Source organism: Coffea eugenioides, chromosome 5, assembly GCF_003713205.1.
Source record: "Coffea eugenioides isolate CCC68of chromosome 5, Ceug_1.0, whole genome shotgun sequence".
Taxonomy (NCBI): domain Eukaryota; kingdom Viridiplantae; phylum Streptophyta; class Magnoliopsida; order Gentianales; family Rubiaceae; genus Coffea; species Coffea eugenioides.
Window position 1 is genome coordinate 41,225,254 of NC_040039.1, and position 27,126 is coordinate 41,252,379.

The 27,126-nt window shown below is 36.8% G+C and overlaps 1 protein-coding gene and 1 pseudogene across 1 annotated transcript; one reads left to right on the top strand and one right to left on the bottom strand.

Annotated features, from left to right (window-relative positions):
* The first annotated feature begins 1,267 nt into the window (after positions 1-1,267).
* LOC113771663 lies at positions 1,268-8,529 on the top strand (annotated as a pseudogene).
* A 13,839-nt stretch (positions 8,530-22,368) lies between these two features.
* Positions 22,369-25,049, bottom strand: LOC113771664 (pentatricopeptide repeat-containing protein At1g71460, chloroplastic). The gene is made up of 2 exons (XM_027316234.1): positions 22,856-25,049; positions 22,369-22,770 (listed from the first exon to the last, which is right to left on the bottom strand). The coding sequence occupies exon 1, from the start codon at positions 25,047-25,049 to the stop codon at positions 22,920-22,922; it is 2,130 nt and encodes a 709-aa protein (XP_027172035.1). The 3' UTR covers positions 22,369-22,770; positions 22,856-22,919.
* Between the last annotated feature and the right edge of the window lie 2,077 nt (positions 25,050-27,126).

Sequence of the window (27,126 nt, forward strand, 5' to 3'; positions counted from 1 at the left end):
CCAAGTTAGTTATCAAAATATAAAAACTCACAGTGAGTAATTGTAAATATTTTAGTTTTTTTTGAAATAAAATTATTATTACATTAATAATTTTGAATTTGTCTTTTTATATTTTTCATGGAATATATGCATCATTTGTACTTGTTGATGATTTTTTTTTTTTTGCTTAAAAAAGTAGAAAAAGAGTAGGTAAAAATTTTAGTGTTACTTTTGTCCCCACTAAGAATTTTTTCTAGCTCCGCCACTGTTATAAGTACTAGAACTTCCATTCCAAAATTCTTATAGTAGGATGAGTGTAAACTCTTTGTGGAGCATATTGGTTTATCAAATTTGTGACTCTTATCAAAAGAGATATGTCAGTGTTCATTGTTAACAGACGTTTCTCTTCATTAGTAATTCAAGAAAGTCTACAAAATCTCAATCAATAAGTAATTGACATATATTTTTTATATACTTGTTTTTGACAGTTTTATTTAAGCTTTGTTGTATCTTGGGGTATCAAATATCTATAGGAAAGTGAGATCATGGCTCAAAATCATTACTATACTAACAAAAGCTAACTACTATCAACTTCATAGTCTTGTGCACTAGAGAATGGTTCAAGTTGAGAAACATCTTCTTTAATAAGCATAATACTTGTCGTGTGAAAAGAAAATCCAAACTAACGACAAACTAGTAGGGGAGTGTTACTAGTTTGTAACTAATTTATGTATTTAAAGGCTTTACTACTATGGATTTTATTTTAACTTAATAAGGCAGCTATTTAACTACTATAGTTGCTTCTATCATTGTATTTGTTCATAAAAGAAAAGTTTACCAAATTTGTGATATGTTAGTTTCCACTGTGAACAGACATTTCTTTTCATCAGTGTCTTAACAGAGTCTATAAAATCTCAATCAACATGTAATTGATATATACTTTAAATATACTTTTTTGAGAGAGCTTTAATTAGGCTTTGTTGTAACTTGGGGATATCAAATAACTTTAGGAAAGTGAGATCACGCCTCAAAGCCATTACTATACTAACAGAAACTACTACAATTTAATCAACCTCATTGAAAAGGGCCTCGACTTTGACATTTTAACTGTTAAATTCATGTACTTTCTGGACTGAAAATTCATATATGCCCTGATTGAGAAATGGAGATTAGACTTCTATAAAATCATGCATTCTTGGAACAAACAACACTACTTCTACAGCATCATATCATCCCTCCAATCCTAATGGCATTCATTTCTATCCTCTGTACTCTAGTTTTTTGTTCCATGTTAGTCAGAATTTTGTCCAAGAATTGGAGCTCATCAGTGAAGAAATTGCCACCAGGTCCAAGGCAACTTCCTATAATAGGAAACATACATCAAATTTGTGGCTCCCTACCTCGTCACATGCTAAGAGATTTAGCCAAGGAACAAGGATCACTGATGCATCTTCAACTTGGTGAAATCTCAACTATAGTTATTTCCTCGCCAAAGTTTGGATGAGAGATTTACAAGATGCATGATATCATTTTTGCTCAAAGGGCCCGTGTTGATGTGACGTGTCCCACATCGGTAGTGCATAAGGGAGTTTCTCCCTTATCCCACATCGGCAGAAACTTAAGGAAAGCCTGCCTTTGTTTCTTATAAATATATGGGCTTGGTGGTGAAGATAAGTGCACCACTCAAGAGAGCATTATCTGAGCTATTAGTTTCTTGGGTCATCTAACCCATTTAATCAAATATTTTAGACTCTCTTATTTTGAGTTTAGGAATATTTCCTAAACCCTTTTGTAAGTGCCATTTTGGGTTAGGAACCACTTTCCTACGGCTTTTGTATATCTTCTTAATAGTGAAAAATTTGCTCCTCTTCCACCCGTGGATGTAGGTCAATTTAACCGAATCACGTAAATTTCTGTATCTTTTATGCTACTTTGTTATTTGTCTTTATTGGGTTGCCACAACCCTTTTATATGGTCGATTTTACCGCCTAATTATTAGATGGTTGGTGTTTACCGCCTAAATTTTATATGGTCGGTTATACCGACTAGTTTGTTCTAACTTTAGTTTGTTTATTCTTGGACCAGTTCTTACAAACTGGTATCAGAGTTGGTTGATATATTTTGTAAGATAGGTTCATCTCGTGGGGCCCGTTTCACGCTGTGGGGCTCGTTTATCCATTGGCCCGCTCACCTTGTGGGTCCATCCCGTGGGGTCCTCTCATCTTGCGGGATCCGCTCATCTTATGGGACCCGCTCACGAGACTTGCATATTTGTTTGACCAGTTTTTTTAAGACAAACTTCAAGTTACAGATTTTGTGGCAATAATGACGATAACAAAGACGGTTGTCGAAAAATTCGACAGGAATGTCAACTTCGGGATGTGGCAGCTCAAGATGGATGCCATTTTTGTTCAAGACAGAGTTGATTTGGCAATACAGGGATTTGAGAACAAGCTAGAAAATGTAAAGGATTCGAATTTCGCTGAAATAGATAAGAAGGCCAGATCCAATATAATCTTAAATCTCTCCAATGAAGTTTTATGGGAGGTAGCAACGGAGACTTCGGCCAAGACTATGTGGGATAAATTGAAAGCTTTGTATATGAAAAAGACAGTCGAGAATCGGCTATATCTGAAGCAGAGTTTGTATATGCTACGGATGTCTGAAGGTACATCTATACTCTCCCATTTTAATAAATCTGATTCAATTATTATGGATTTGAAGAATATAGATTCGAAAATTGATGATGAAGATTAGGCCCTATTACTTTTGTGTTCCCTTCCCCAGTCTTTTAAGCATTTTCGTGATACTATGATTTATGAAAAGGAAATAATTTCGTATCAAAAAATTAAATCTGCATTAAAATCTAAATAGTAGATAGATAGGGATATTACTGGGGAAACTAGTGGGAGTCAAGCCGATAGTTTGTTTGTTTGGGTTAGATCTGAAAAGAGAAATACAGAAAGTCGAAGTAGATCCAAATCCAAACATAAAAATGTGTTGTGCAACTATTGTAAAAAAAAGGGTCATGTTATTTCTGATTGCTTTAAATTGAAAAATAAAGAAAAGCAAAAGGAGAAAAAGAGTGAGACCACCGAGACTAGTATTGCAGTTGATGAGAATAATGGAACCATTTTCTGTGCAACGGAAAATAATTTAGGTCTAACAATGAGTGGATTATAGATTCGGGTTGTTCATATCATATGTGTCCCAATAGGGACTGATTTTCAACATATGAATCAACTGAAGGTGGAGTTGTCTTAATGGGTAACAACGTCATTTGTAAAGTTGTTGGCAAAGGCACAATCCGGATTAAAATGTACGATGGTATTGTGAGGACACTCACAAATGTTAGACATGTTCCATATTTGAAGAAAAATCTCATATCTTTGGACACTCTTGAGTCTATTGGGTGCAGGTATTCAGGTGGAGGTGGAGTTCTCAAAATCACTCGAAGTGCTCTTGTAGTTATGAAGGCACACAGATCTGGTACTTTGTATATTTTGCAGGGATCTACTGTTACAGGTGTTGCTGCTATTTCAACATCATCTTTGTCAGATATCGACATTACCAAATTATGGCATATGCGTTTGGGGCACATGAGCGAAAAAGGTTTGGGCATATTGAGCAAAAGAGAACTTCTTTGTGGACAAAGTATCGGGCCATTGAAATTCTGTGAACACTGTATTTTTGGGAAGCAAAAAAGAGTCAGCTTCAGTTCACCAGCAATTCATAAGACGAAAGATACTCTTGATTATATTCATTCAGATCTATAGGGTCCAACTCGTGTTCCGTCTAAAGGTGGTACAAAGTACATGTTGACTTTCATTGATGATTATTCAAGAAAAGTTTAGGTTTATTTTCTGAATAATAAGAATGATGTTTACCTAACCTTCAAACAATGAAAAGTTTTGATTGAGAAACAAACAGAAAAACATATTAAGCGGTTGAAAACAGATAATGGCATGAAATTTTATGAAGGTGAATTTGATAGATTCTGCAAAAATGAAGGAATTGTTCGGCATCGCACTGTCAGAATGACGTTTCAACAAAATGGTGTGGCCGAACGTATGAACAGAACGCTTTTGGAGAGAGCGAGATGTATGATCTCCAATACAGGGTTGACAAACGACTTTTGGGCAGAGGCGATCAATATGACATGTTATATTGTCAACCGTTCTCTTTCTGCATCTCTTGATTTCAAAACTCCTGAGAAAGTTTGGTCAGGTACTCTAACTGATTACTCCAATTTAAAAGTTTTTGGGTGTCCAGCATACATGCATGTGAATGACGAAAAATTGGAGTCTAGGGATAAAAAGTGCATTTTTCTTGGGTATACTTTTGGGGTGAAAGGATATAGATTATGATGTCCTGATCCCAAATCTCCAAAATTTGTTATCAGTAGAGATGTAACTTTTGATGAATTTTCTATGTTATCTTTCAAGAAGGAGCCTTCTAGTCCTTGTACTACTAATAGTACACAGAAGCAGGTGGAGCTTGATATTGGCAGTTCTAGTCCTTCTCAAACCAAATTTTCTATTCAGCAAGTGCCAGTAGATGCACCTGAATCTACTGTTGAAGATAGTTCAGAGGAAGAGGAGTATTCCATAACCAGTGATAGACCAAGGAGGAATATTCAACCACCACAAAGATATTCAGATTTTGTTGGATATGTTTTGTCTGTTGCAGAAAAAATTGATGCAGTTGGTGAGCTTTCCACCTATTCAGAAGCAGTTTCTTGTGATGATTCTACAAAGTGGTTGATTGCGATGAATGAAGAAATTGAACCTCTTTATCAGAATGAAACTTGGGTTCTTGTAACGCCGCCGTCAGATAAGAAAATAGTTGGTTGCAAGTGGGTTTTCAAGAAAAAAGAAGGTATTTCAGGAGTTGAAAATGCAAGGTATAAAGCACGATTGGTTGCAAAGGACTATAGTCAGGTACAAGGTGTTGATTTTAATGATGTGTTTTTATCTGTTGTTAAACATAGCTCTATTTGTGTTTTGCTTGTTTTAATTGCCATGTATAATTTGGAGTTAGAACAACTCGACGTTAAGACAGTTTTCTTACATGGCAAACTTGAAAAACAAATTCATATGAAACAACCCCAGGGTTTTGAGAATGAAGGTAAGAAAGATCATGTTTGCTTGTTGAAAAAATTCTTATATGGATTGAAACAGTTTCTAAAAAGTGGTATAAGAGATTTGATTCCTTTATATTGGGTCATGATTATTCTAGAAGTATGTATGATAGTTGCGTTTACTTCCGCAAGTTAGATGATGATTCTTTTATCTATTTGTTGTTGTATGCTGATGACATGCTCATTGCTGCCTAAAATTTGTCAGAAATTCACAATTTGAAATTACAGATAAAAAGTGAATTTGATATGAAAGATTTGGGAGCAGCTAAGAAAGTTCTTGGCATGGATATTAAATGAGATAGAGGAGCAGGGAAGTTGTTCTTGACCCAAGAAAATTACCTGAAGCGTTTTGGCTTGAAAGATGCAAAACCTGTAAGTACTCCTCTTGCTAGCCATTTTCGGCTATCTGCTGCTCAATCACCACAATCAGATAAAGAGAAAGATTATATGGCACGGGTTCCTTATTTCAGTGCAATTGGCAGTATTATGTGTGCAATGATTTGTAGTCGTTCGGATATTTCACAAGCAGTCAGTGTTGTTAGTAGATATATGTCTTGTCCAGAAAAAGAACATTGACAGGCTGTGAAGTGAATTCTCAGATACTTGCAAGGGAGTTCAAACGCTTGTTTGGAGTTTGGAAAAAATAAAACCACTCTGGTTGGTTTTGTAGATTTAGATTACGCCGGAGATTTTGACAGAAAAAGATCACTTTCAGGTTACGTATTCTGCTTTAGGGGTTGTGCAATCATTTGGAAAGCTACTTTATAACCCATTGTGGCTCTATCTATTACGGAGGCAGAATACATGGCAGTGACTGAGGCAATCAAAGAAGTCTTGTGGTTGAAGGGATTATTTGGCGAGTTTAATCTACATCAGGGTGTTACAGATATTCACTGTGATAGTCAAAGTGCTATACACTTGACTAAAGACCAGATATATCATGAGAAAACAAAACACATTGATATAAAATATCACTTTATCCGAGATATCATTGCTGAAGGAAAAGTTCTTGTTCGAAAGATCAATACCAAGGAGAATCCTGCTGACATATTTATGAAATCTCTTCCAATTTATAAGTTCAAGTAGTGCTTGGAGTTGGTTGGTGTTCATTGTTTGTGATATGGCCCGTTGGGACTTATGTGGAGAAGGTGGAGCAGTTTTTGTTATTGTCGATGTTGGGGACACGTCAAAGTGGAGATTTGTTGATGTGGTGTGTCCCACATCGGTAGTGCATAAGGGAGTTTCTCCCTTATCCCACATCGACAGAAACTTAAGGAAAATCTGCCTTTGTTTCTTATAAATATATGGGCTTGGTGGTGAAGATAAGTGCACCACTCAAGAGAGTATTATAGGGGCTAATAGTTTCTTGGGTTATCTAACCCATTTAGTCAAATATTTTAAACTCTCTTATTTTGAATTTTGGAATATTTCCTAAACCTTTTTGTAAGTGTCATTTTGGTCTAGGAATCACTTTCCTACTGCTTTTGTATATCTTCTTCATAGTGAAAAATTTGTTCCTCTTCCGCCCGTAGACGTAGGTCAATTTGACTGAATCACGTAAATTTCTGTGTCTTTTATTTTGCTTTGTTATTTGTCTTTATTGAGTTGCCACAATCCTTTTATATAGTCGATTTTACCACCTAATTATTATATGGCTGGTGCCTACCGCCTAAACTTTATATGGTCGATTATACCGCCTATTTTGTTCTAATTTTAGTTTGTTTATTCTTGGGTCAGTCCTAACAATCCGTTTTCTTTCATCATCAATAGTCTCTTATAATTTTGTCGACATTATATTTTCTCCATATGGAGATTACTGGGAAAAATTGCGTAAAATTTACACAGTGGAGCTTCTCAGCCCAAAGCGAGTGCAAACATTTCGATCAATCAAAGAAGAGGAAGTCTTAAATATGATCAAGTCGATTGTTCAACAAAAGGGATCAAGATCAAGTATCAACCTTAGCAAAAAGTTGTTTTCATTGACGTATAGGATCACTGCTGAAGCTGCATTTGGTAAAACAAGCAATCATCAAGACCAATTCATATCGCTTATCGATGAAATAGTAAAATTATTAGGAGGGTTCAGCTTAGTTGACATGTACCCTTCAATCAAGTTGCTTGACAGAATCAGTGGAATGAGGAGAAGCTCGAGAAAGTGCACAAACAAATTGATGTAATACTTCAAAATATTGTCGATGAACATAAAGAGAAGATGTCAATGAAAAAATCAGCCTATGGAGAGATGAAGGATGATCTGGTTGATGTCCTTCTCAACATTAAAAAGTGCGAGGACTTTGAACCGCCATTGACTGACACTAACATCAAAGCTATTATCTATGTAAGTGAATCCAAAGTGCCAAATCTAACTCTGCTTTGAAGAAGCACCTATTTAAGTAGTATCCAAAAAGTAATTGTGATATCATTTTGAAAATATTCCAGGATTCATTTTCTGTTTCAGAAATATACATTATTATGATATAGGTGTTGTACTGGTGACTAGCTGAGGAATGCTTTCCTGCTGAATAATTGGAGTTGAGAAGTTCAATTTTGATTTGTTTGTCTTCACATGTATTTTTTTTTTGAATAATTGTGCCTCCAAGATTATTGTCCCTCCTCTATTTGTTCACTGGCTCTTCCAACCTGGGTGATGCAGAAATACATATAGTGGTCAGGTTCACTTATGGCTTCTTGATCCGTAATTTATGCAAGCCACTTTTCAAGTCCAACTGTCTTACAGTCTCTAATCTGAACTCTATTTGATAATTTTGGTTCCCAGGACATTTTCAGTGCTGGAAGTGAGACATCATCTACAACTGTAGAATGGGCAATCTCAGAATTGATTAAGAATCACAAAGTCATAAAAAGGGCACAAGATGAGGTAAGAAATATCTTCAAAGAAAGAGCAAATGTCAATGAATCTAGCCTTCATGAGTTAAAGTACTTGCAAGTAGTTATTAAGGAAACCATGAGGCTACATCCTATTGCTCCCCTTCTAGTTCCAAAAGAAAACACTGAACCATTTGAAATTAATGGCTACGAGATACCAACCAAGACCAAAGTTATTTTTAATGCTTTGGCCCTTGGTAGAGATTCCATCTATTGGACAGCTTCTGAACAATTCAGTCCAGAAAGATTTCTTGATTCTGAAATTGAATTCATGGGGAATCATTTCGAATATATACCATTTGGCGCTGGAAGAAGAATTTGTCCAGGCATATCCTATGCTCTGCCTAATATTGAGCTACCATTCGCACACCTACTGTTCCATTTTGATTGGAAACTCCCAGGAGGTTTGAAACAAGAAGAGTTGGATATGACTCAGGTTTTTGAAGTGACAGTTCAGCGAAAAAAATGATTTGCAATTAATTCCAGTTCTTTACAGTCATTCTTCCTTGAGCAAGGACCCTTAGCTATATTGCCATCAGTACATGTACAAGTGTTGAGTCTGGTGACATGCGAATCTTTTACACAAGAAGATATCAGCGGTTTGGCTTATGTCGCAATCCTTTCTGGTACATGCCAAATGATTTTTTATGATCAGTTTGACTTATTTCTTCAGTAATATTAAATCATGCAAATCTCGAAAAAAGAACAAAACAATTAATCGAAAAGCCTGGTGTATGCCTCCATGAGATTATTTCATTTCAATTACTTGCATTCCACAATTTATAAGTTCTCCTTTCAAAGCAAACCGTACTTTTATGTAATTCATTTCATTTAAAGAAGAGGAAAAGAGAAAACTACAAGTGTAACATCATTTGATATGATAGTTTAAATGATATAACTGTAGCAAATTCAAGATGAAAGGCACATTTGAACTCCTTAGAATACCAAATTGAGCGAACGATATAATGCTTAGTTACATTAGTCTGGTTTACAACCCTAAGCATACGACAATACTATACTACAGTAGAAGGGCAATAAGAAACATAAATCAATTTTAGATCATGTTTATGAGCAACTACCACTCCTAATAAATATGATCACCGGGTGGCATCTATTCTTTTTGGCAAGCAAATTATTAATTGTGCCTAAAGATTGAATAAGCTGCCATTGTTACATATTATGTAAGAAAGCTGTATTAACTTACAACTCAAAAAAAAGTGTGAAAAACTCTTTGAATTATGAATTCAGTTTTGAAAATAAAACAGCAAATCATTTCACTTTAAAAACAACGTCAATGATGGAAAGTGATCCTACCACAAGATTCTGCAAGAGGGATCTTATTAAGAACATCTGAATAACATGATCTCGATGCTGATAGATGCAACATAACCAGTACTAGTACAAAATTAGAAGATTGAAAGGAGAACGGAAACATGTAAAATGATTAAACTGGCTGCTCAAAGCAAACACACTTGAGAAGATCAGTAATGACCCCTTTTTGAGGACCTAATGATCTTTAGATCAGTATATCCCATGCTCATTTGTTCTTCCTCGATTTCCTCCAGTGAACTTGCACAGTTGGGACAATCAGACACCTCAATTGCTTTAAAAGCTGAAATACTCCCCAAAGAAGTTGGAATCTCCTCCAAAGAATGACATCTTTCCAATACTAGTTTCTTTAGACGTGGAAAATAGTCCTCCATCTCGGCTGATGTCCACCTGACAATGTCCAATGAAGCTAATTTCAAGAATCTAACATTAGAAAATATCTCTTCTTCCATGTCCCATGTTTTCCCCACAAAAGCTTTATGGAGTAATTTGAGAACCTTAAGATTTGGTAGATTTGCGATTGCTGATATTTTGTCCCATGGCAAGCAGAAGCCAGACAGAGTCAACTTTTTAATAGCCAAAGAGAAATTAAACTCAATATGATATTGCACATCACCATGTGGACAGAAATTTAGTTTGAGTGATTCTAATCGACTTAGAAAGTCAAGTACTAGAACCCTGTTGTTTGTATCCCCTTGAGAACTTTGTTGAGATTCACGGATTGACATTTCAACTGGCGGATATTCAAAAACTTTGTGAATATCTTGTCCATGTTTTCCCAAGAAGGAAGAATTATGCTGGATAAGGTATCTAAATCACACAACTGTGCAGCATTGTCAAGATTGTTGGTGGGCAATTGACAGGTGTCGAGTCTGTGCAATAATATATACCTACTCGAGAAAAATATAAATTTTGTATATAGCGGTGAGTAGAGTCGAATCCATAGGAATTGGAGATAATTCGTTTCTTCCAGAGTCCGAAGTATGGGGGGATTTTTGGAGAATATAAAATAACTAATTAACTAACTAATGAAACAACTAATAAAAATAAACAGGAATTAATCAATAACCAATACGACTCTACCCAAAGATGCAACTTTTCAGACACGGTCCATTCAACTGATCATCAATACAAAGATAATTTAATTATTAATTACTAGATTGGTTATAGTTGTCATACACGTGATAAACAACCAACTTTTCCTTACTTTTTCGATAGTCAAGGTACGATAGTTAATTAGTTCTCTAACCAAGAAATAACCCTAGATACGATCGTAGGATTTAATTTCTCGATTGCATTAAGAATTAGAAAAGTCCAACCCTAACCAACAACCACACTACGAGGGTTTGTTTAAATTAGATCATACTTTTCCCTAACATGAAATCAATCACGCTAGTCTCCACTAGTATTAACCAATTAAACAATTACAAATTCAATCAATTAATGTGACAGTAGATTATTAGGTTAATTCGAATGTCGGGCCCTTGACATTCAAATAACAAAACAATCATAAGCAATTAAACCAGAAAACGTACGAATACCAATGAATAAAGGAAATAAGTAAAATAATTTGATCTTACAGATGTTTGGAACCGCGTTTTTAAATTAACTCTTGACTAGAAAACGGAGATTTAGCTACACATTCTCAAGGGGAAATCCGCGGGACTCCCTTGATAACCATTGGATCCTTCTCCCTAAAACTAATGAATGAATAGACTAGCGGCCGTCTCCTAATATATATGTATCTAGCCGACTCACTCTTTTCTTCCATCAGAAGTAGTAATCAAACAGGAGCCGACCTTTTCTTTTCCTATTTCCTAGTTTCCAAAATACATTGAACTTCCTCACTAATTGGAAATAATGTCCAATACAAATAGGGAAGTTCCAGTAGCTATAAAACTCGGAATTTGACTTGGATTGGAAAACTGCCCTATATCAATCCCGACTTTCTGGCCTTGAATGTAGGTCCCGAACGTACCACCATCAAATTAAATGCAAAATTATCGCTTTTAATCACGTTTTGCTTCTTTTCCTACAATTAGCATCATTAACCAAATATAAGTAGAATTCGACAATTAAAATAATATTAAACTAAAATCAAGGGAAGAATAATTATAAATTTAGTAACAAATTATGACCTATCAGCAATTGACAACCAAAGCCAGCTAACAACTTGTACTTTATTTGCAAATGCCTCAAATTTTCAAATTCCATACAGTATCTGACAGTAAGACTTTTTTGCTAGACTGCATAATGAAACTTTCCAAATTAGAGAGGCTGCCTATTGATGATGGGACGGACCCTATCTCACCTCAAACTGCCAAGTACCTCAAGAGTAAAAGCTGTCCTATTTCTCTTGGAAAAGTAGAGCCTAGATTAATTTGGTTTAAATCCAAGACTCTAACAAGTTTATAGATGTAGAAAATGAATGAAAGATTAAACCATTCTCGTTCAAACTTGGCGTTATGGGCGAAGAATAGCAGACAACGTAGAGTGGGAGAAAATAACCTTGACTCATGAAAGTGCTCCGGCTTAGAGTTAATGCATAAGCGCCGTAGGTTGTGTGGCACATTAAGGGTATATAGTTCATCATACCTACGTACCAGCTCTAGAAGATTTTCTTCTTTGGCTTTTGTCACACAAAACTCATGTAATAGATCATGAACGCGACAAGTTTTCACCTCACCAATGGATCTTTGACTGGAATCTATGACTAAGCTTTTGCTAATGATATCCATCATGTAATCATTTGCCACGTCCTCTAAGCTCTTGAACTGAGTTTTTCGAACAAATCCTTCAGCGACCCATAACCAAATCAACCTCTCAGCAGTGTGCTCATGGTCTTCTGGAAATGCTCCGAAGTAAAGAAAACATGGTTTTAAGTGATCTGGTAAGTTCTTGTAACTCAGCTCAATTGTTGCAATGCATTGTTCTGTGCTAGAAAGATTTCTCGAACTTAAACTCTCCACAGCTGCTTTCCAACCATCTGAGTCTGCATTTGTAAGAATTCCAGCAACAATGACAATCGTAAGAGGTAGCCCTTGACAAATTTCCAAGATTTGCATTCGAAGTTCATACAATTTTGGATGCAACACTTGTCTAGGAAGCATCTTTGCTTTCAGCAAATCCCAGCTCTCATCATGAGTAAGTTGACGAAGAGAATGAGGTTCTTTGTCGAGCTTGTCTAGCGGAACAACACTGTTAGGACTGGCCTAGGAAATAAACAAATAACAAAGACATAATAAAGAAATAGAGACACCAAAATTTTACATGGTTCGGTCAATTTAACCTACGTCCACGGGCGAGGAGTAGCAAAATTTCTACCATGAAGAAGGAAATACAAAAGCTGTAGGAAAGTGGTTCCTATGCCAAAAAGCCACTTACAAAAGATTTTGGAAATATTCCTAAACTCAAAATAAGAGAGTCTAAAATATTTGACTACAAATGAGTTAGATGACCCAAAAAACTAATAACCCATATAATACTCTCTTGAGTGGTGCATTTAACTCTATCATAGGAGTCCTTTATTTATAGGTGAAATTCATAGCTGGACTTCTTGGTTTTGGCGACGTGGGATAGCCATACCAATAAATCTCCACCTTGGCGTATTCTCAACATCGATGATAGCAAAATTGTTTCACCTTCTCCACATAAGCCCCAATAAGTATAAATCACCAACAACGAATACCAACAAAATCCAAGCACTGCTTGAACTTGTAAACTGGAAGAGTCTTCGTGAACATGTCAGCAGGATTCTCCTTGGTACAGATTTTCTGAACAAGAACTTTTTCCTCAGCAATAGTATCTCGAATGAAGTGATACTTCACATCAATGTGTTTCGTCCTCTTATGATACATCTGATATTTAGTCAAATGTATGGTACTTTGACTATCACAGTGAATAACAGTAATACCTTGATGTAGACTAAACTCGCTAAATAAACTCTTCAACCACAAGGCTTCTTTGATTGCCTCAATCACAGCCATATATTCTGCTTCTGTAGTAGACAAAGCTACGACAGGTTGTGAGTAGCTTTCCAACTAACAGCACAACCGTCAATACAAAATATATAGCTTGAAAGTGATCTTCTCCTGTCAAGATCTCCAACGTAGTCTGAGTCTACAAAACCAACCAAAGTATTATTATTTCTTCCAAACTCCAAACATGCATTTGAAATATTTCGCAAGTATCTGATAATCCACTTCACACCCTGCCAATGTGTTTTACCTGGGCAAGACATAGATCTGCTAACAACATTGACTGCATGTGAGATATTTGGACGAGCACAAACCATTGCATACATAACACTGCCGACTGCGCTGGAATAAGAAACCCGTGCCATATAATCTTGCTCTTCATCTGATTGTGGTGATTGAACAGCAGATAGGCGAAAATGGCTAGCAAGAGGAATAGATACTGGTTTAGCATCTTTCATGCCAAAACGCTCCAAGATTTTCTCAAGATAATTTTTCTGGGTCAGGAACAACTTTCCTACTCCTCGATCTTACTTGATATCTATGCCAAGAATTTTCTTAGTTGCTTCCAAATCTTTCATTTCAAACTCACTACTTAACTGCAATTTCAAAGTGTGAATTTCTGACAAATTCTTGGTAGCAATGAGCATGTCATCAACATGTAACAATAAGTAAATAAAAGAACCATCATTTAACTTCCGGAAGTAAACACAACTATCATACATGCTCTTTGAATAACCATGACCCAACATAAAGGAATTAAACCTTTTATACCATTGTCTTGGAAACTGTTTCAATCCATATAAGGATTTCTTCAACAAGCAAACATGGTCTTCCTTACCTTCAATCTCAAAATCCTGGGGTTGTTTCATATAAATTTATTCTTCAAGTTCGCCATGTAAGAAAACTGTCTTAACGTCGAACTGTTCTAACTCCAAATTATACATGACAACTAAAGCAAGCAAAACACGAATAGAGTTATGTTTAACAATAGGTGAAAAAACTTCACTAAAATCAACATTTTATATCTGACTATAGCCCTTTGCAACTAATCGTACTTTATACCTTGCATCTTCAACCCCTGAAATACCTTCCTTCTTCTTGAAGATCCACTTGCAACCAACTATTTTCTTATCTGACGGCAGCTTTATAAGAACCCAAATTCCATTCTGATGAAGAGATTCAATTTCTTTATTTATCGCAATCAACCACTTTACAGAATCATCACAAGAAACTGCTTCTGAATAAGTGGAAGACTCACCAACTGCATCAATTTCTTCTGCAACAGACAAAGTATATGCAACTAAATTTGCATATATTTGTGATGGTCGAATGTCTCTCCTTGGTCTATCTCTGGCTATGGAATACTCCTCTTCTTCTGAATTATCTTCAACAGTGGATTCAAGTGCATTTATTGGCACTTGCTGAATAGAAGATTTGGTCTTAAAAGGACCAGAACTGCCAATATCAAGCTCCACCTGCTTCTGTGTACTATCAGTAGTACAAGGACTAAAAAACTCTTTTTTGAAAGATAACATAGACAATTCATCAAAAGTAACATCTCTACTGATCATAAATTTTAGAGATTTGGGATCAAAACATCATAATATGTATCCTTTCACCCTAAAAGCATACCTAAGAAAAATGCACATTTTAACCCTAGATTTCATTTTTTCATCATTCACATGCATATATGTTGGACACTCAAAAACTTTTAAATTAGAGTAATCAGCAGGAGTACCTGACCAAATTTTCTCAAGAGTTTTGAAATCAAGAGATGCAGAAGGCGAACGGTTGACAATATAACATGCCATATTGATCGCCTCTGTCCAAAAGTCGTTTGTTAGCCCTGCATTGGAAATCATACATCTCGCTCTCTCCAAAAGCGTTCTGTTCATACGTTCGACCACGCCATTTTGTTGAAGCGTCATTCTGACAATACGATACCGAACAATTCCTTCATTTTTGTAAAATCTAACAAATTCACCTTCATAAAATTTCATGCCATTATCTGTTCTCAACCGCTTACTATGTTTTTTTATTTGTTTCTCAATCAAAACTTTTCATTACTTGAAATTTAGGAAAACATCATTTTTTATACTTAAGAAAATATACCCAAACTTTTCTTGAATAATCATCAATGAAAGTCAACATGTACTTGGCACCTCCTTTAGAAGGAGCACGAGAAGGCTCCCAGAGGTCTGAATGAATGTAATCCAAAATTCCTTTTGTCTTGTGAACTACCAGCAAATGGAAGCTAACTCTCTTCTACTTTCCAAAAATGTAATGTTCATAGAATTCCATCTTTCTAATACTTTGACTACCAAGAAGACCTCATTTGCATAAAATAGATAAGCCTTTCTCGCTCATGTGCCCTAATCTCATGTGCCACAATTTGGTAAAATTAGAATCAGACAAAGTTGATGTTGAAACAGCAGTAGCACCTGTAACAGTAGATCTCTGCAAAATATACAAAGTACCAGATCTGTTTGCATTCATAACAATAAGAGCACCTCGAGTGATTTTGAGAACTCCACCTCCAGTTGAATACCTGCACCCAATAGATTTAAGAGTGCCCAAAGAGATGAGATTTTTCTTTTTCAAATCTGGAACATGTTTAACATCTGTGAGCGTCCTCACAATACCATCGTACATTTTAATCCGGATTGTACCTTTACCAACAACTTTACAAACAACGTTGTTACCCATTAAGATAACTCCACATTCAGTTTATTCATATGTTGAAAATCAGTTCCTATGGGACACATGATATGAACAACCCGAATCTAAAATTCACTCATTGTTAGACTTAAAATTATTTTCTGTTACACAGAAAATGGTTCCATCATTCTCATCAACTGCAATATTAGCCTCGATGGTCTCACTCTTTTTCTCGTTTTGCTTTTCTTTATTTTTTAATTTAAAGCAATCAGAGATAACATGGCCCTTCCTTTTACAATAGTTGCACACCATATTTTTATGTCTGGATTTGGATCTACTTCTATTTTCTGTATTTTTCATTTCAGATTTACCCCAAACAAACAAGCCATCGGCTTGACTCCCACTAGTTTCCTCAGTAATATCCCTATCTATCTGCTCTTTAGATTTTAATGCAGATTTAATTTTTCTTACGAAATTGTTTCTGTTTCATAAATCATAGTATCGCGAAAATGTTTAAAAGACTGGGAAAGGGAACACAAAAATAATAGGGTCTGATCTTCATCATCAATTTTCGAATCTATATTCTCCAAATCCATAATAATGGAATCAAATTTATCAAGATGGGAGAGTATAGAAGTACCTTCAGACATCCGAAGCATATACAGGTTCTGCTTCAAATATAGCCGATTCTCAACTGTCTTTTTCATATACAAGACTTTCAATTTGTCCCACATAGCCTTGGTCGTAGTTTCTGTTGCTACCTCACACAATACCTCATCGGAGAGATTTAAAATTATACTGGATCTGACCTTCTTATCCATTTCAGCGAAATCTGCATCCTTTACATCTTCTGGCTTGTTCTCAATTCCCTGAATTGCCAAATCAACTCCGTCGTGTATTAGAATGGCCTCCATCTTGAGTTGCCACATGCCGAAATTGACATTCCTGTCGAATTTTTCGACAACGTTATTTATTATTGTCATTGTTGCCACAAAATCTGTAATTATATCACCAGGTATGCGGGCCCCACTAGATAAGGTAGGCCCACAGATGGAACCTACAGACCCAGCAGAACGGGCCCCACAGATGGACCCCACTCGGCCCCACAAATGGACCCCGCACGGCTCCACGAACGGACCTCACAAGCGGACCCTACACGGCCCCACAAACGGGTCCTACTGGATTAACAGGCCGGAGAAAATCTTTTCTGATGTGGAAGATCAGATTATACTGCAACCACAGAGCATACTCAGAATAATCTCAAGCTCTGATACCAGTTTGTTTGGACTGACCCAGGAAATAGACAAATAACAAAGACATAATAAAGAAATAGAGACACCAAAATTTTACGTGGTTCGGTCAATTTAACCTACGTCCACGGGTGAGGAAGGAGCAAAATTTCTACTATGAAGAAGGAAATACAAAAGCCGTAGGAAAGTGGTTCCTAGGCCAAAAAGGCACTTACAAAAGGTTTAGGAAATATTTCTAAACTCAAAATAAAAGAATCTAAAATATTTGACTACAAATGGGCTAGATGACCCAAGAATCTAATAGCGCATATAATACTCTCTTGAGTGGTGCACTTAACTCCATCATAGGAGCCCTTTATTTATAGGTGAAATTCATAACTGGACTTCTTGGTTTTGGCGATGTGGGATAGCCACACCAACAAACACCATGACGCCGAATTGTCAAGATAAATCTACTTCCATTTGCATCATCAGGGAATGTGGCTTCCAATTCGTTCCATGCTTCGATGTCCCATACATCATCCAAAACTATAAGATTTCGATTTCTTCTCAAAAGTCTACAGAGTTCTTCAGTTAGATCTTCTTCACTCATCTTAGAATGTTTGTCAGAAAGCTTGAAAACAATACAAGTCAGAATTTCAAGCAACATGTTTTTCTTATGATACACTTGAGAAACAGTACACCAAGCACGCGTATAGAAATAGGACACAACGGAAGAGTCATTGTAAACTTTTTTAGCTAAACTTGTCTTACCAAGTCCAGGCATACCCACAATGGAAACAATTTTAACTTGTTGCGATCCTCTTGTGAGTCGATTGATGATCGATGCTGCCTCATCATCATATCCCACCACCACATCGTTGATTATTGGCTTACTCCACTGTAATGGCATTTGAATGAATCTGTTGTTAACTTCCTTAAATTTGGCATCAAGTTTTCTGCTATCACAAATCTTCAAGGCCTCAACTTTGATGATCTTAAATTCTTCTACAATAGAAACAAACAACACTGAAGAAGAATCTCGATATCCCCGACCATTAAGGAGTCAATGAGAAGCTCTACCCTGTATGCCACCTCTACAGCGCTGTCCCAAACATGGTTCAAAGTTGCGGTCGCGGTTGCAGTCGTGACTTGGACCGTTCCACATCAGTCTCGGCATATCGGTCGCGGTCTCGGCGAGACGCGAATTTTTGAAACATTTAATATTCTAAAATTCTAAAAAATATGATAAACAAAAATAATTAAAAAATTAGTAAAAATAATAAAAATTCGAGTTGACTCGGGATGACTCGGAGTGATTGGACCGTTTCAACCCTTCACGGTGACGTCTCACCGAATTGAATATCTCGGTATCGTTTCGTCACGGAATCGTATCGGCGAGGGCCGAGACGGTGACGAATCGGCCGAGTCTTCGAACCATGGTCCCAAAGTGCCTGGAGCTCCTCATCTTCATTACGCAGCTCTACAATTTTTCCCAAGAAAGAACGCATGAAAACAAGTTCTTCCTGGATTATTTGAACTTGATGACTTGCAACAGCAATTGAACTGGCCTCAGGACTTGTCAAATCCATCATATTATCTAGAACAAAATCAATGAAGCCCAACTCATTGGTCCTAGGAAAGTTGAATGATGATGTTTCTGGACATTTCTCTGCAAATGTTGTTTTGATAAGCTGAATCCTTTCCAAAAAATCAAAAGACACGAGTTCCATTTCCTTGACCAATAATCCAGCTTCCATTCCATTAAGAGAAAGAGCCAAAATAACAAGTCCTGCATCACAGACTACAAGTCCAGTAAGATCTCTCATTTTTTTCATCAAACTTCTTGTGCGTCTCCTTGAGAATGGTTCTCAAGGATCTTAGCCCCTCATAAAGCATTTGCAGTTTATCTCTGAGAGAAATCATAAGACAAGTACTAGAATTCAGGATCTCCCACAGACTGCATAGGAGAGAATTAATGAAGTCTCTCAATATATGCTCATCTGCGTCCCCATATGATTGTCTTCTTGATAGTTTTGAAGCAATCAAATTCTGGGGACAAGTCTCATAGACTTGGGGCTCTACAGGAATAATTTTTCCAAGCCAGTTGAGGAATACATTTCCGGATTTCCGTGGATAGCTCGAATTGGCACACAAAGAAGACGCTTGCTACAGTACCAGTTGCAGCTTCAGTGTGAGTAAACAAAGGTCCCAATTGCCCGTCTTCAATGCCACGCAGTGCGAGAAAACGGATGAAGTTTTTCAAGAATGTTAGCTTCTCTTCAAGGGCTTCGATTAGTTGTACTACATCTGGATCTTCACTTTTACGCCAGTCATGATAATCCACTAGATTCTCCAGAACAGAGTCCATTAGTTCCATGACGGCATCTTTGCTTACTGGAGAGTTACTGGGCTGCCTTGATGAGCATTTTAAGAAAATGATGTACCATTCCTTGACTTCTTGCTGCAAAAAATGGATTTCTTCAAGAAAATCAGAGAGTGGATGTTGCGAACTCTCATTAGGTTGTCCATCTTCCAAAGGAGGATGATGACAAATGGAGTAAAGCTCCGGTTCCCATTTGGAAATGGCTTTTTCATTCCCAAGTACTAGAGCTCCAAGACTTGCATCATCATCTTTGCCCCACTCTCTCGCAAACAGAAGAAATGTTCTGAGAATTCTTAGCCCTGCTTTGAGGCTTTTGAATTCGTCACAATCTGTACATTTTGTTCTCAGATGTACAAGCAGTACTACTGGTGGCCATCTACAAAAGGATGACTCAGAGGGGATCAATACCACATTTCAATTTAGAGATGAAACAACTCAGATGTTTTTGTTTTTGGGGGGAAAAAATGGTCAACGGTATTGCTCGAAAGGTCCAAAAACAAAAAAAAAATTTTTAAAAAAACTGGAAATTGAGAAGTGGTTTATAAAAAAAGATCAAGAAGGACTATTTAACTTAACTATTTAGATCCCTAATTCTGACTAAAAATTATTGGGTAACCTTATTGGTTAGGACGTTATAATTAGCTCCACGTTACGGTTGCCTTTTGTACCCTAGTGATTTCGGATTTGGGGCCAGTACGTTCTGGAATTTGATACAATCGTGCAGTTATTATGCATTTTATATGATTTAGTGTATATTTACGTTTCTTTATTATATATACCTAAATTAAATTTTGCTCTTGTCCATCAATTCAATTAATATAATCACGATTGATTGTATATGTACAGCATCTTCTGAAAAAGATATAACAACTGCATCAATTGTACAATAGGCTCAATCGCATTAGCTCCCAGGCTAGTAATTTGGGAATGATTTATAAACTCAAGATCCATAGACTACTAATAATTTGGACGTTGTGCTTAGAATTAATTCGAGGTTTGTTTATAGATTCCGAGTAATGTCGATGGGTACTTCTTGCAAGACGAAACAATTGTAAACAAGAGTTGATGGCACATGCGGTTGTCAGCATTGGATTGTGCCATTTCTTCCGCTATTTGCATGTGCTGCTGACAATTTATTGATTCATCTAAAAGAATTGCTTGCGTTAATGAAGCAGCATATCAATTTGACATGAAGAGAAATGATTGACTCGGCACCCCTTTTTGTCAGACTAGGAGGACAACACCGGGCGATGAGCGGTGTAATTTTCAGGCTTTCCTAGAAATGTTCAATTATTTAAATTGAATAGCACAGTGTAATTTTCAAACTTGCCCAAAAGTGTTTAATTATTCAAATTGGGATATTAAATATAAAGAGCTACGTCAACGTGTACCGAAATCCTTGTAATTATTTTTTGTAATTTTACTAAGCAATGAAGGGAAGCCACAATTTCATCCTGGTTGCTAAATGACACAGTCATTTTTTGTTTTGCTGACTAATTTGACAGCAATGGCAATGTCATTAGTTTGAAAATAATATATCACCATCTAATGCTGCCTTACATTTTTTATGTACACCAAAACCTATGACTTTCCCGCTCCAAAAAAAAAAAAAAAAAAAAAACCACGGTGTAGTACTGCATCAAGGCTTGGCCTTATTATTAGAATCTGATACTATCAATCCATCGTTTTCGTAATTGCATCAAACTAACCCAAAGACCGCAAAGAAAGACCCATTACTTTGTAGTACAATAACCAAAATGGCTTTCTTAGTTTGTAACTTCAAGAAATCTGAAGAAAAGAAACTGTGCTTACATATCAACCTTAAGTGAGATAAACTGCATTTGACAAAAAACAGGGAGGGATGCTGGTGTGGTTGGCAGTCCAACGTCAACAGGCAATTCAGTCTGGATCAGCATACTTGTTTCAGCATAATTCCAATTCTAGAAGCTCATAACTGATGACAAAGCTTACGATTCCAACTATTCTAACTCTCCTAATAGAGGCAAGAAAGTCCACCAGACTAGATTTATACTTGCTTTCATAAAAGAACACGTCACTACACAAGAAAAGGCAACTATGGAATATCAAAAACAAAAAAAAAGGTCTAAATCTCATTAAGAAATTAGCCGGGGTTACCTCAAGCACATGGGTCAGCAAAGCTTGAAACACAACCAGCAAAGCATCATATAAAAAACGAAATCAAGGAAACCCTGGTAGTGTAGACTTCATGAAGTTTTGACAAGCTCCAGCTTGAGTAGAGGACCTAGAGGTGTGTGGCATGTCAAATTTGTAGCTGCTTGGTTTTGACATAGCTCAATTGGATCAAGAAAGATGCAGCACCAAAATGCGGTAGGATCAAGTGGGGAAAAGAATAGCACTGATATCTCTTAACTCTAAGCAGGCAAATTTGAGAAAATTTGGACTGCAAAATTAACTGTATCATGCATGTTCACTGATAATTAGCATCAGTGAGAAATGAGTTTCAGATCAGGGCTGATAGAGATGCTTACCAGGATAAGATGAAAATGAACAACAGAAGATAAAATGAATACTGAAGAATTAGCACCTTGAGAGTCTGGGCATAAGTAAATCAACATCTGAAAAGAGACTGAAGTAACTAAAAATGGAAAACGTAATTTTTATCACTTGACCGCACGTACAAGTCTTTGCACATTTCACTTTTCCAAGTATCAGGAATAGCTAGTTTAGACTTGGGTAGAAATGCAGATATTGATATTGTTTTCTTTCTTAAACAGCTAACAGAAAAGCAAGATAAAAGCATATAAAGGTCCATACAAGAAGTTCAATAAAATCATACTCAGATTATACATCAGTACATAATTTGCATTGGGAAGTGCAGAGCAAGAATGTCATACAGTATAGGTTGTTACGACTTCAAAGGGCCAAAATATCTTTCAATGTGCCAATGTATGTACAGGATATTGTTTTCTATGATTTACATAATGATGACTGCTTTGTTGAATCCTTGCGCACATGTACAACTCACGTCTTGGACCATGTTTAATACCTGCCTCAATCTTAGTTAGTGAGTAGGATGATCATTGGTCAACTGGTCAGCCATGTCTCTGAGGTGTCGTATCCTCCACTCTAATTGAAATCTAATCCCAGAACCTGAAGTTATAGCTTGCAGTGCAGCTTTCATTTGATATAAGTGAAAGAATCACCCTGAAGAAATATGTGTTTGTGGTATCAGGTCAACCTAACCCCTCTATGTGAATCTCATAAAATAGAGTAGAGACTTCAGTGCTACCAGTCCATGCATCTGAGACATCCAGCATACATAATAACCATGACTTAGGTGACTGTTTTAGAGTTTACCCAGTCAAGGAAGCTTGCAGTCTTACATACTTCTCAGCCTCTTTGTCACGACCTGAGTGCCTTAGAAGTCCTACAATGCTAGAGTAATTGTCTTCAGATGGCTTAATTTTATATTTCCTAGTCATTAAGGTAAAGTATTGGCAAGCTTCATCAACAAATCCAGCCTTTTTACATATATATAGGACAACTTGTAAAGTGTAGTAATTTGGAGAAAAACCATCTGAAATCATCTGCTTAAAAACATTTATTGCTTCCCGATACTGGCCATTACATTTATAAGCATCAATAAAGGCTGTCCATGTGATCGATCCTTTGACCGGTATTGAGTGAAAAGCCAGTTTTGCCTTATCAACTGCTTGACAAAATCCATACATTTTCACTAACCCTGCAGAGACAAAAGGAATGGACTGAAAATTTCTCTTTAATACCTGTCCATGGATCTCTCTTCCCAGTTTCAAAACTCCCAGTTCACTACAAGCACTCAGCATCCTTGCGGTTGCAACTGAATCTGGCCTGTGCTTTGATAACTGCATTGACCGGAAAACTCCAAACGCTTCGGGTATACATCCACATTGAATACACGAATCAATCATTGCAGTCCATGATATTACGTTCTTATTCTCTAGACTGTTAAATATTCTAGAAGAATATTCCAAGAGGCCACTCTTCGAGTACATCATCATTAGTGATGTAGCAACAGACACGTTAGGCGAAAAGCCATTCTTAATGCTATAACTGTGAATTTCCTTTCCTTGTTTCAATGCCCTCAATTCCCCGCAAACAGGAAGAACTGTGGCAACTGTGACAAAATCAGGCATAAATCCTTCTTCTTGCATCCACGTGATTGCTCTCAAAGCCTGCTCAAGCCTCCCATTTGATACATAGCCAGATATCAAAGCAGTCCAAGAAACAGCATTCCTCTCCTTTGAACTGTAGAACACTTTCCTTCCCGAGGCCATATCACCGCATTTGCAGTACATATCAACCAAACCGGACTGAATAAACAACTGCTTAGAATACTCCTTTGTCTTAATAATGTAAGCATGAACTTCCTGCCCAAGTTTGCGTGCCCCTACTTCTCCTATGACTGGAAGTATAGTAGTTATAATTACTGAATTTACTTCCACCCCTTCCATACTCATCCACCTTACATACTCCAATGCTTCCCTCTGCAGCCTGTTATGAGCAAATCCTGCGATAATTGCCCCCCAAACAACCACATCCCTCTCTTCTACCTCCTCAAAAACACGTAATGCAAGCTTAACTTTCCCGCACTTTAAGTACATGTCAATCAAACTAGTCCTCAATATGTTACTACTCATCAAACCATTCTTTATCAACAATCCATGAGTCTTCAAACCCTGAAAAAGTGCACATGCCCCTGCGAAACTCTTGATCAAACAAGAGAAACTATACACATTCAACTCCACCCCTGCCTCCCTCATTTCTAAAAAGGTCCCCAAAACTTCCCGATAATTACGTCCACCCATCACCACATTCCCCCTAAGCAATGCATTCCATGGGTACACACTTCGCACGGGCATTTCATCAAACACCTTATTGGCATCCTCAATTGATCCACAAGCCGAATACATATGAACAAGCTTTGTCTGTAAGAACTCATTTCTCTCAAGCCCATTAATCCTTATATGAGTATGCACCAATTTCCCTTCTTTAAGAGCTTTAAGCCGAACACAAGCAGCAATAAGACAAGAAAACGTCGTCGGATTAACCGGGACCCCGTGGTGGTCCATGTAATCCAGTATGGTGAGAGCTTCTTTAAGCTTGTTTTGGTTGGCGAAATTCTGAATATCTCTGTAAACTGCATGTGGGTTCTTGTTCTGGATTGGTAAAGATTCAGGAAATGCATCTTTCTCGGTGAATTTTCGTTGTTTCTGTGGTTTTCTATCCTTCCTGGTGGGGCCTTTTTGAGGTGAAAGTGTCTGAGTTGATTGGACTGAAAATGCTTTGTTTTTATAGAGTTGGATTTTTGGATTTTCAACATTGTTGAGAGGGTTCGAAGGAAGAGAATTAAGATGAAAATGATGTGAAGTTAGAGCTGGTTTGAAGTGGGATTCAAGTGGGAGAGAAGTGAGGTTCCTTTTGCAGCTGATTAAGGCCTCCATTTGGCTGCCAAGATTTGGTGCCTTCAGAGTTCAAAATTCATTTCGGCATTTTATCTCATTGTTTTTCTTTTTTCTAGCTAAATTGCATGCAAATATGAGGGGGGGAAAAAGTACACACAGTTATAAACGATTATGCAATAATTAATTTTACCATTTGTATTAGTATTTGTTTCGTTTCAAAAAGATAAAAACATTTGAAGTATGTTTATTAACAAATTATTTGTGTGTTAGTAGTTTCGGAATGCAATAAGTATGTTTATTAACAAATTATTAGAGTTTAAAGTGGTTGATTAGCAGATTTGACGATTGCAACATGCATAAAAGTGAGTTGCAACTTGTTAGAGGACAATATGAAAATTTCTTGAAACTTTATCATATTTTTCAGATTTATTCAAAATTTTCAAATTTATTATACCTATTAAATTGCATGTCTAATCTATTATTTTTAGTGCATGTTTAACTTGCAATTAGGGCAGCGAGGTAAATCAAATCGTGCTGGACGATTTTCAGCAATTTGCTTTTATCCCAAACAAAAAAAAAAAAGTTTTGAGCATATAATCAACTTCAATCGTTCAAGATCTAATTAGGTGAGTAATTGGTTGTAACAATAATCATTCTTGCTACCTATTTTGCAACAAAAGCAAGTTGTCTCGTTTTATGTTGAAACTGTCATTTGCAATTGATTTTGAGGAGAAAAAGTTTAATGTTGCCAATTTTATAATTTGGAAACGAGTTTGCAACAATACGAGAAGTCGAAAACTTTAAAAGGAAATGCCAAAAATAAATTTCATTTCGTAACTATACGTAGACTTGCTCCTTTTTTTTTAATCGAAAAATTACATAACCTGGATTGTGATTATGAAGAAATACTCGACCATGTTTTATGAAACAAGAGGAGTTCCCGTTCAATCATGAACTTGATTAATGACAAAGGCTTTTACCGAACTATCGTATTCCTTGTGCTTGTTGAAAATTATCCCATCAAGTTGCCTCATCCCTATGGGATCCAGTAATTCCTTCCCAAACTGATCTCCTTCGAGTCTCAGTTGTCCTTTATACTTGTCAAGGACATAAATCGGGAAGCTTTCATAGGTCATGATGTGATGGATGTGATAATCGATACCTTTATTTAATTTTTTACAGTCTAAGTCTATCTGACACTCCTATTTCATCGAATTGCTTCATCCCTATGGGATTCAGTTATTCCTCCCCAAACTGACTTCCTTTCTGAGTCTTGGTTCTCCTTTATACTTGCCAAGGACATAGATCGGGAAGTTCTCATAGGTCATTGATGTGATGGATGTGATAATCGATACCTTCGTTCAATTTTTGACAGTCTGACACTCCTATTCTTGCATAGTCGATCTATGGTCGTTACCTATGCTATTAAGGTGGTTCGGGTACCAATGAGTCCATATATCTCGGGATTTGGGGCAGGGACGGTCATCAGTATGACCGTCCCTGCACGGTTAAGGGCCAAGATTTGCCCTCAAAATTTTGTGCGGCTGAGATTACACCATGTAACTCGATTTTCGCGTCAAGTATGGGGCCCACCACTATCTGTTGTGAAAATACATCCTGTGAAAAAAAGTTACACGATGTACAAAGAAAGTTACGCATAGTTAATAATGACTAAAATTGACAGGGACGGTTGAAGGTCCGTGCCCCGAGTCCATATATCTCGCTACCATTATAAATACCATCCATTCTTTCATCTAGAAGATAACTTCTCTTAAAGATCTAGAATTTCGTTTTTACTTTACCGAAGTAATATTTAAACTAACTTAAGAATCGGAGCCCTGACCCTTGCTTCCACCTTTGTGTTGCAGGTGATACGGGATCTGCTGAAGTGCCATTCACCTCGTAGGAAGCCTGCTCCCTGCACGCACAATCCCCATACTTCCTTTGTTTCAAAATGGAAAGACAAATTTGTTTAATTCTCCAAAATATCACATTCTATATGTTTGTCGAAAGTTCTATTGGAAAGTTCTACATTTTCTTTACAATTTCCTTCGAATCCAAATGTAATCCAATTCCCATGGATCTAAAATCCAGTTCCCTTGCAGAATTGCTGATT

Coding starts and splice junctions, on each gene's coding strand:
- LOC113771664 (XM_027316234.1), bottom strand. CDS start 25,049: ATGGAGGCCTTAATCAGCTGCAAAAGGAACCTCACTTCTCTCCCACTT.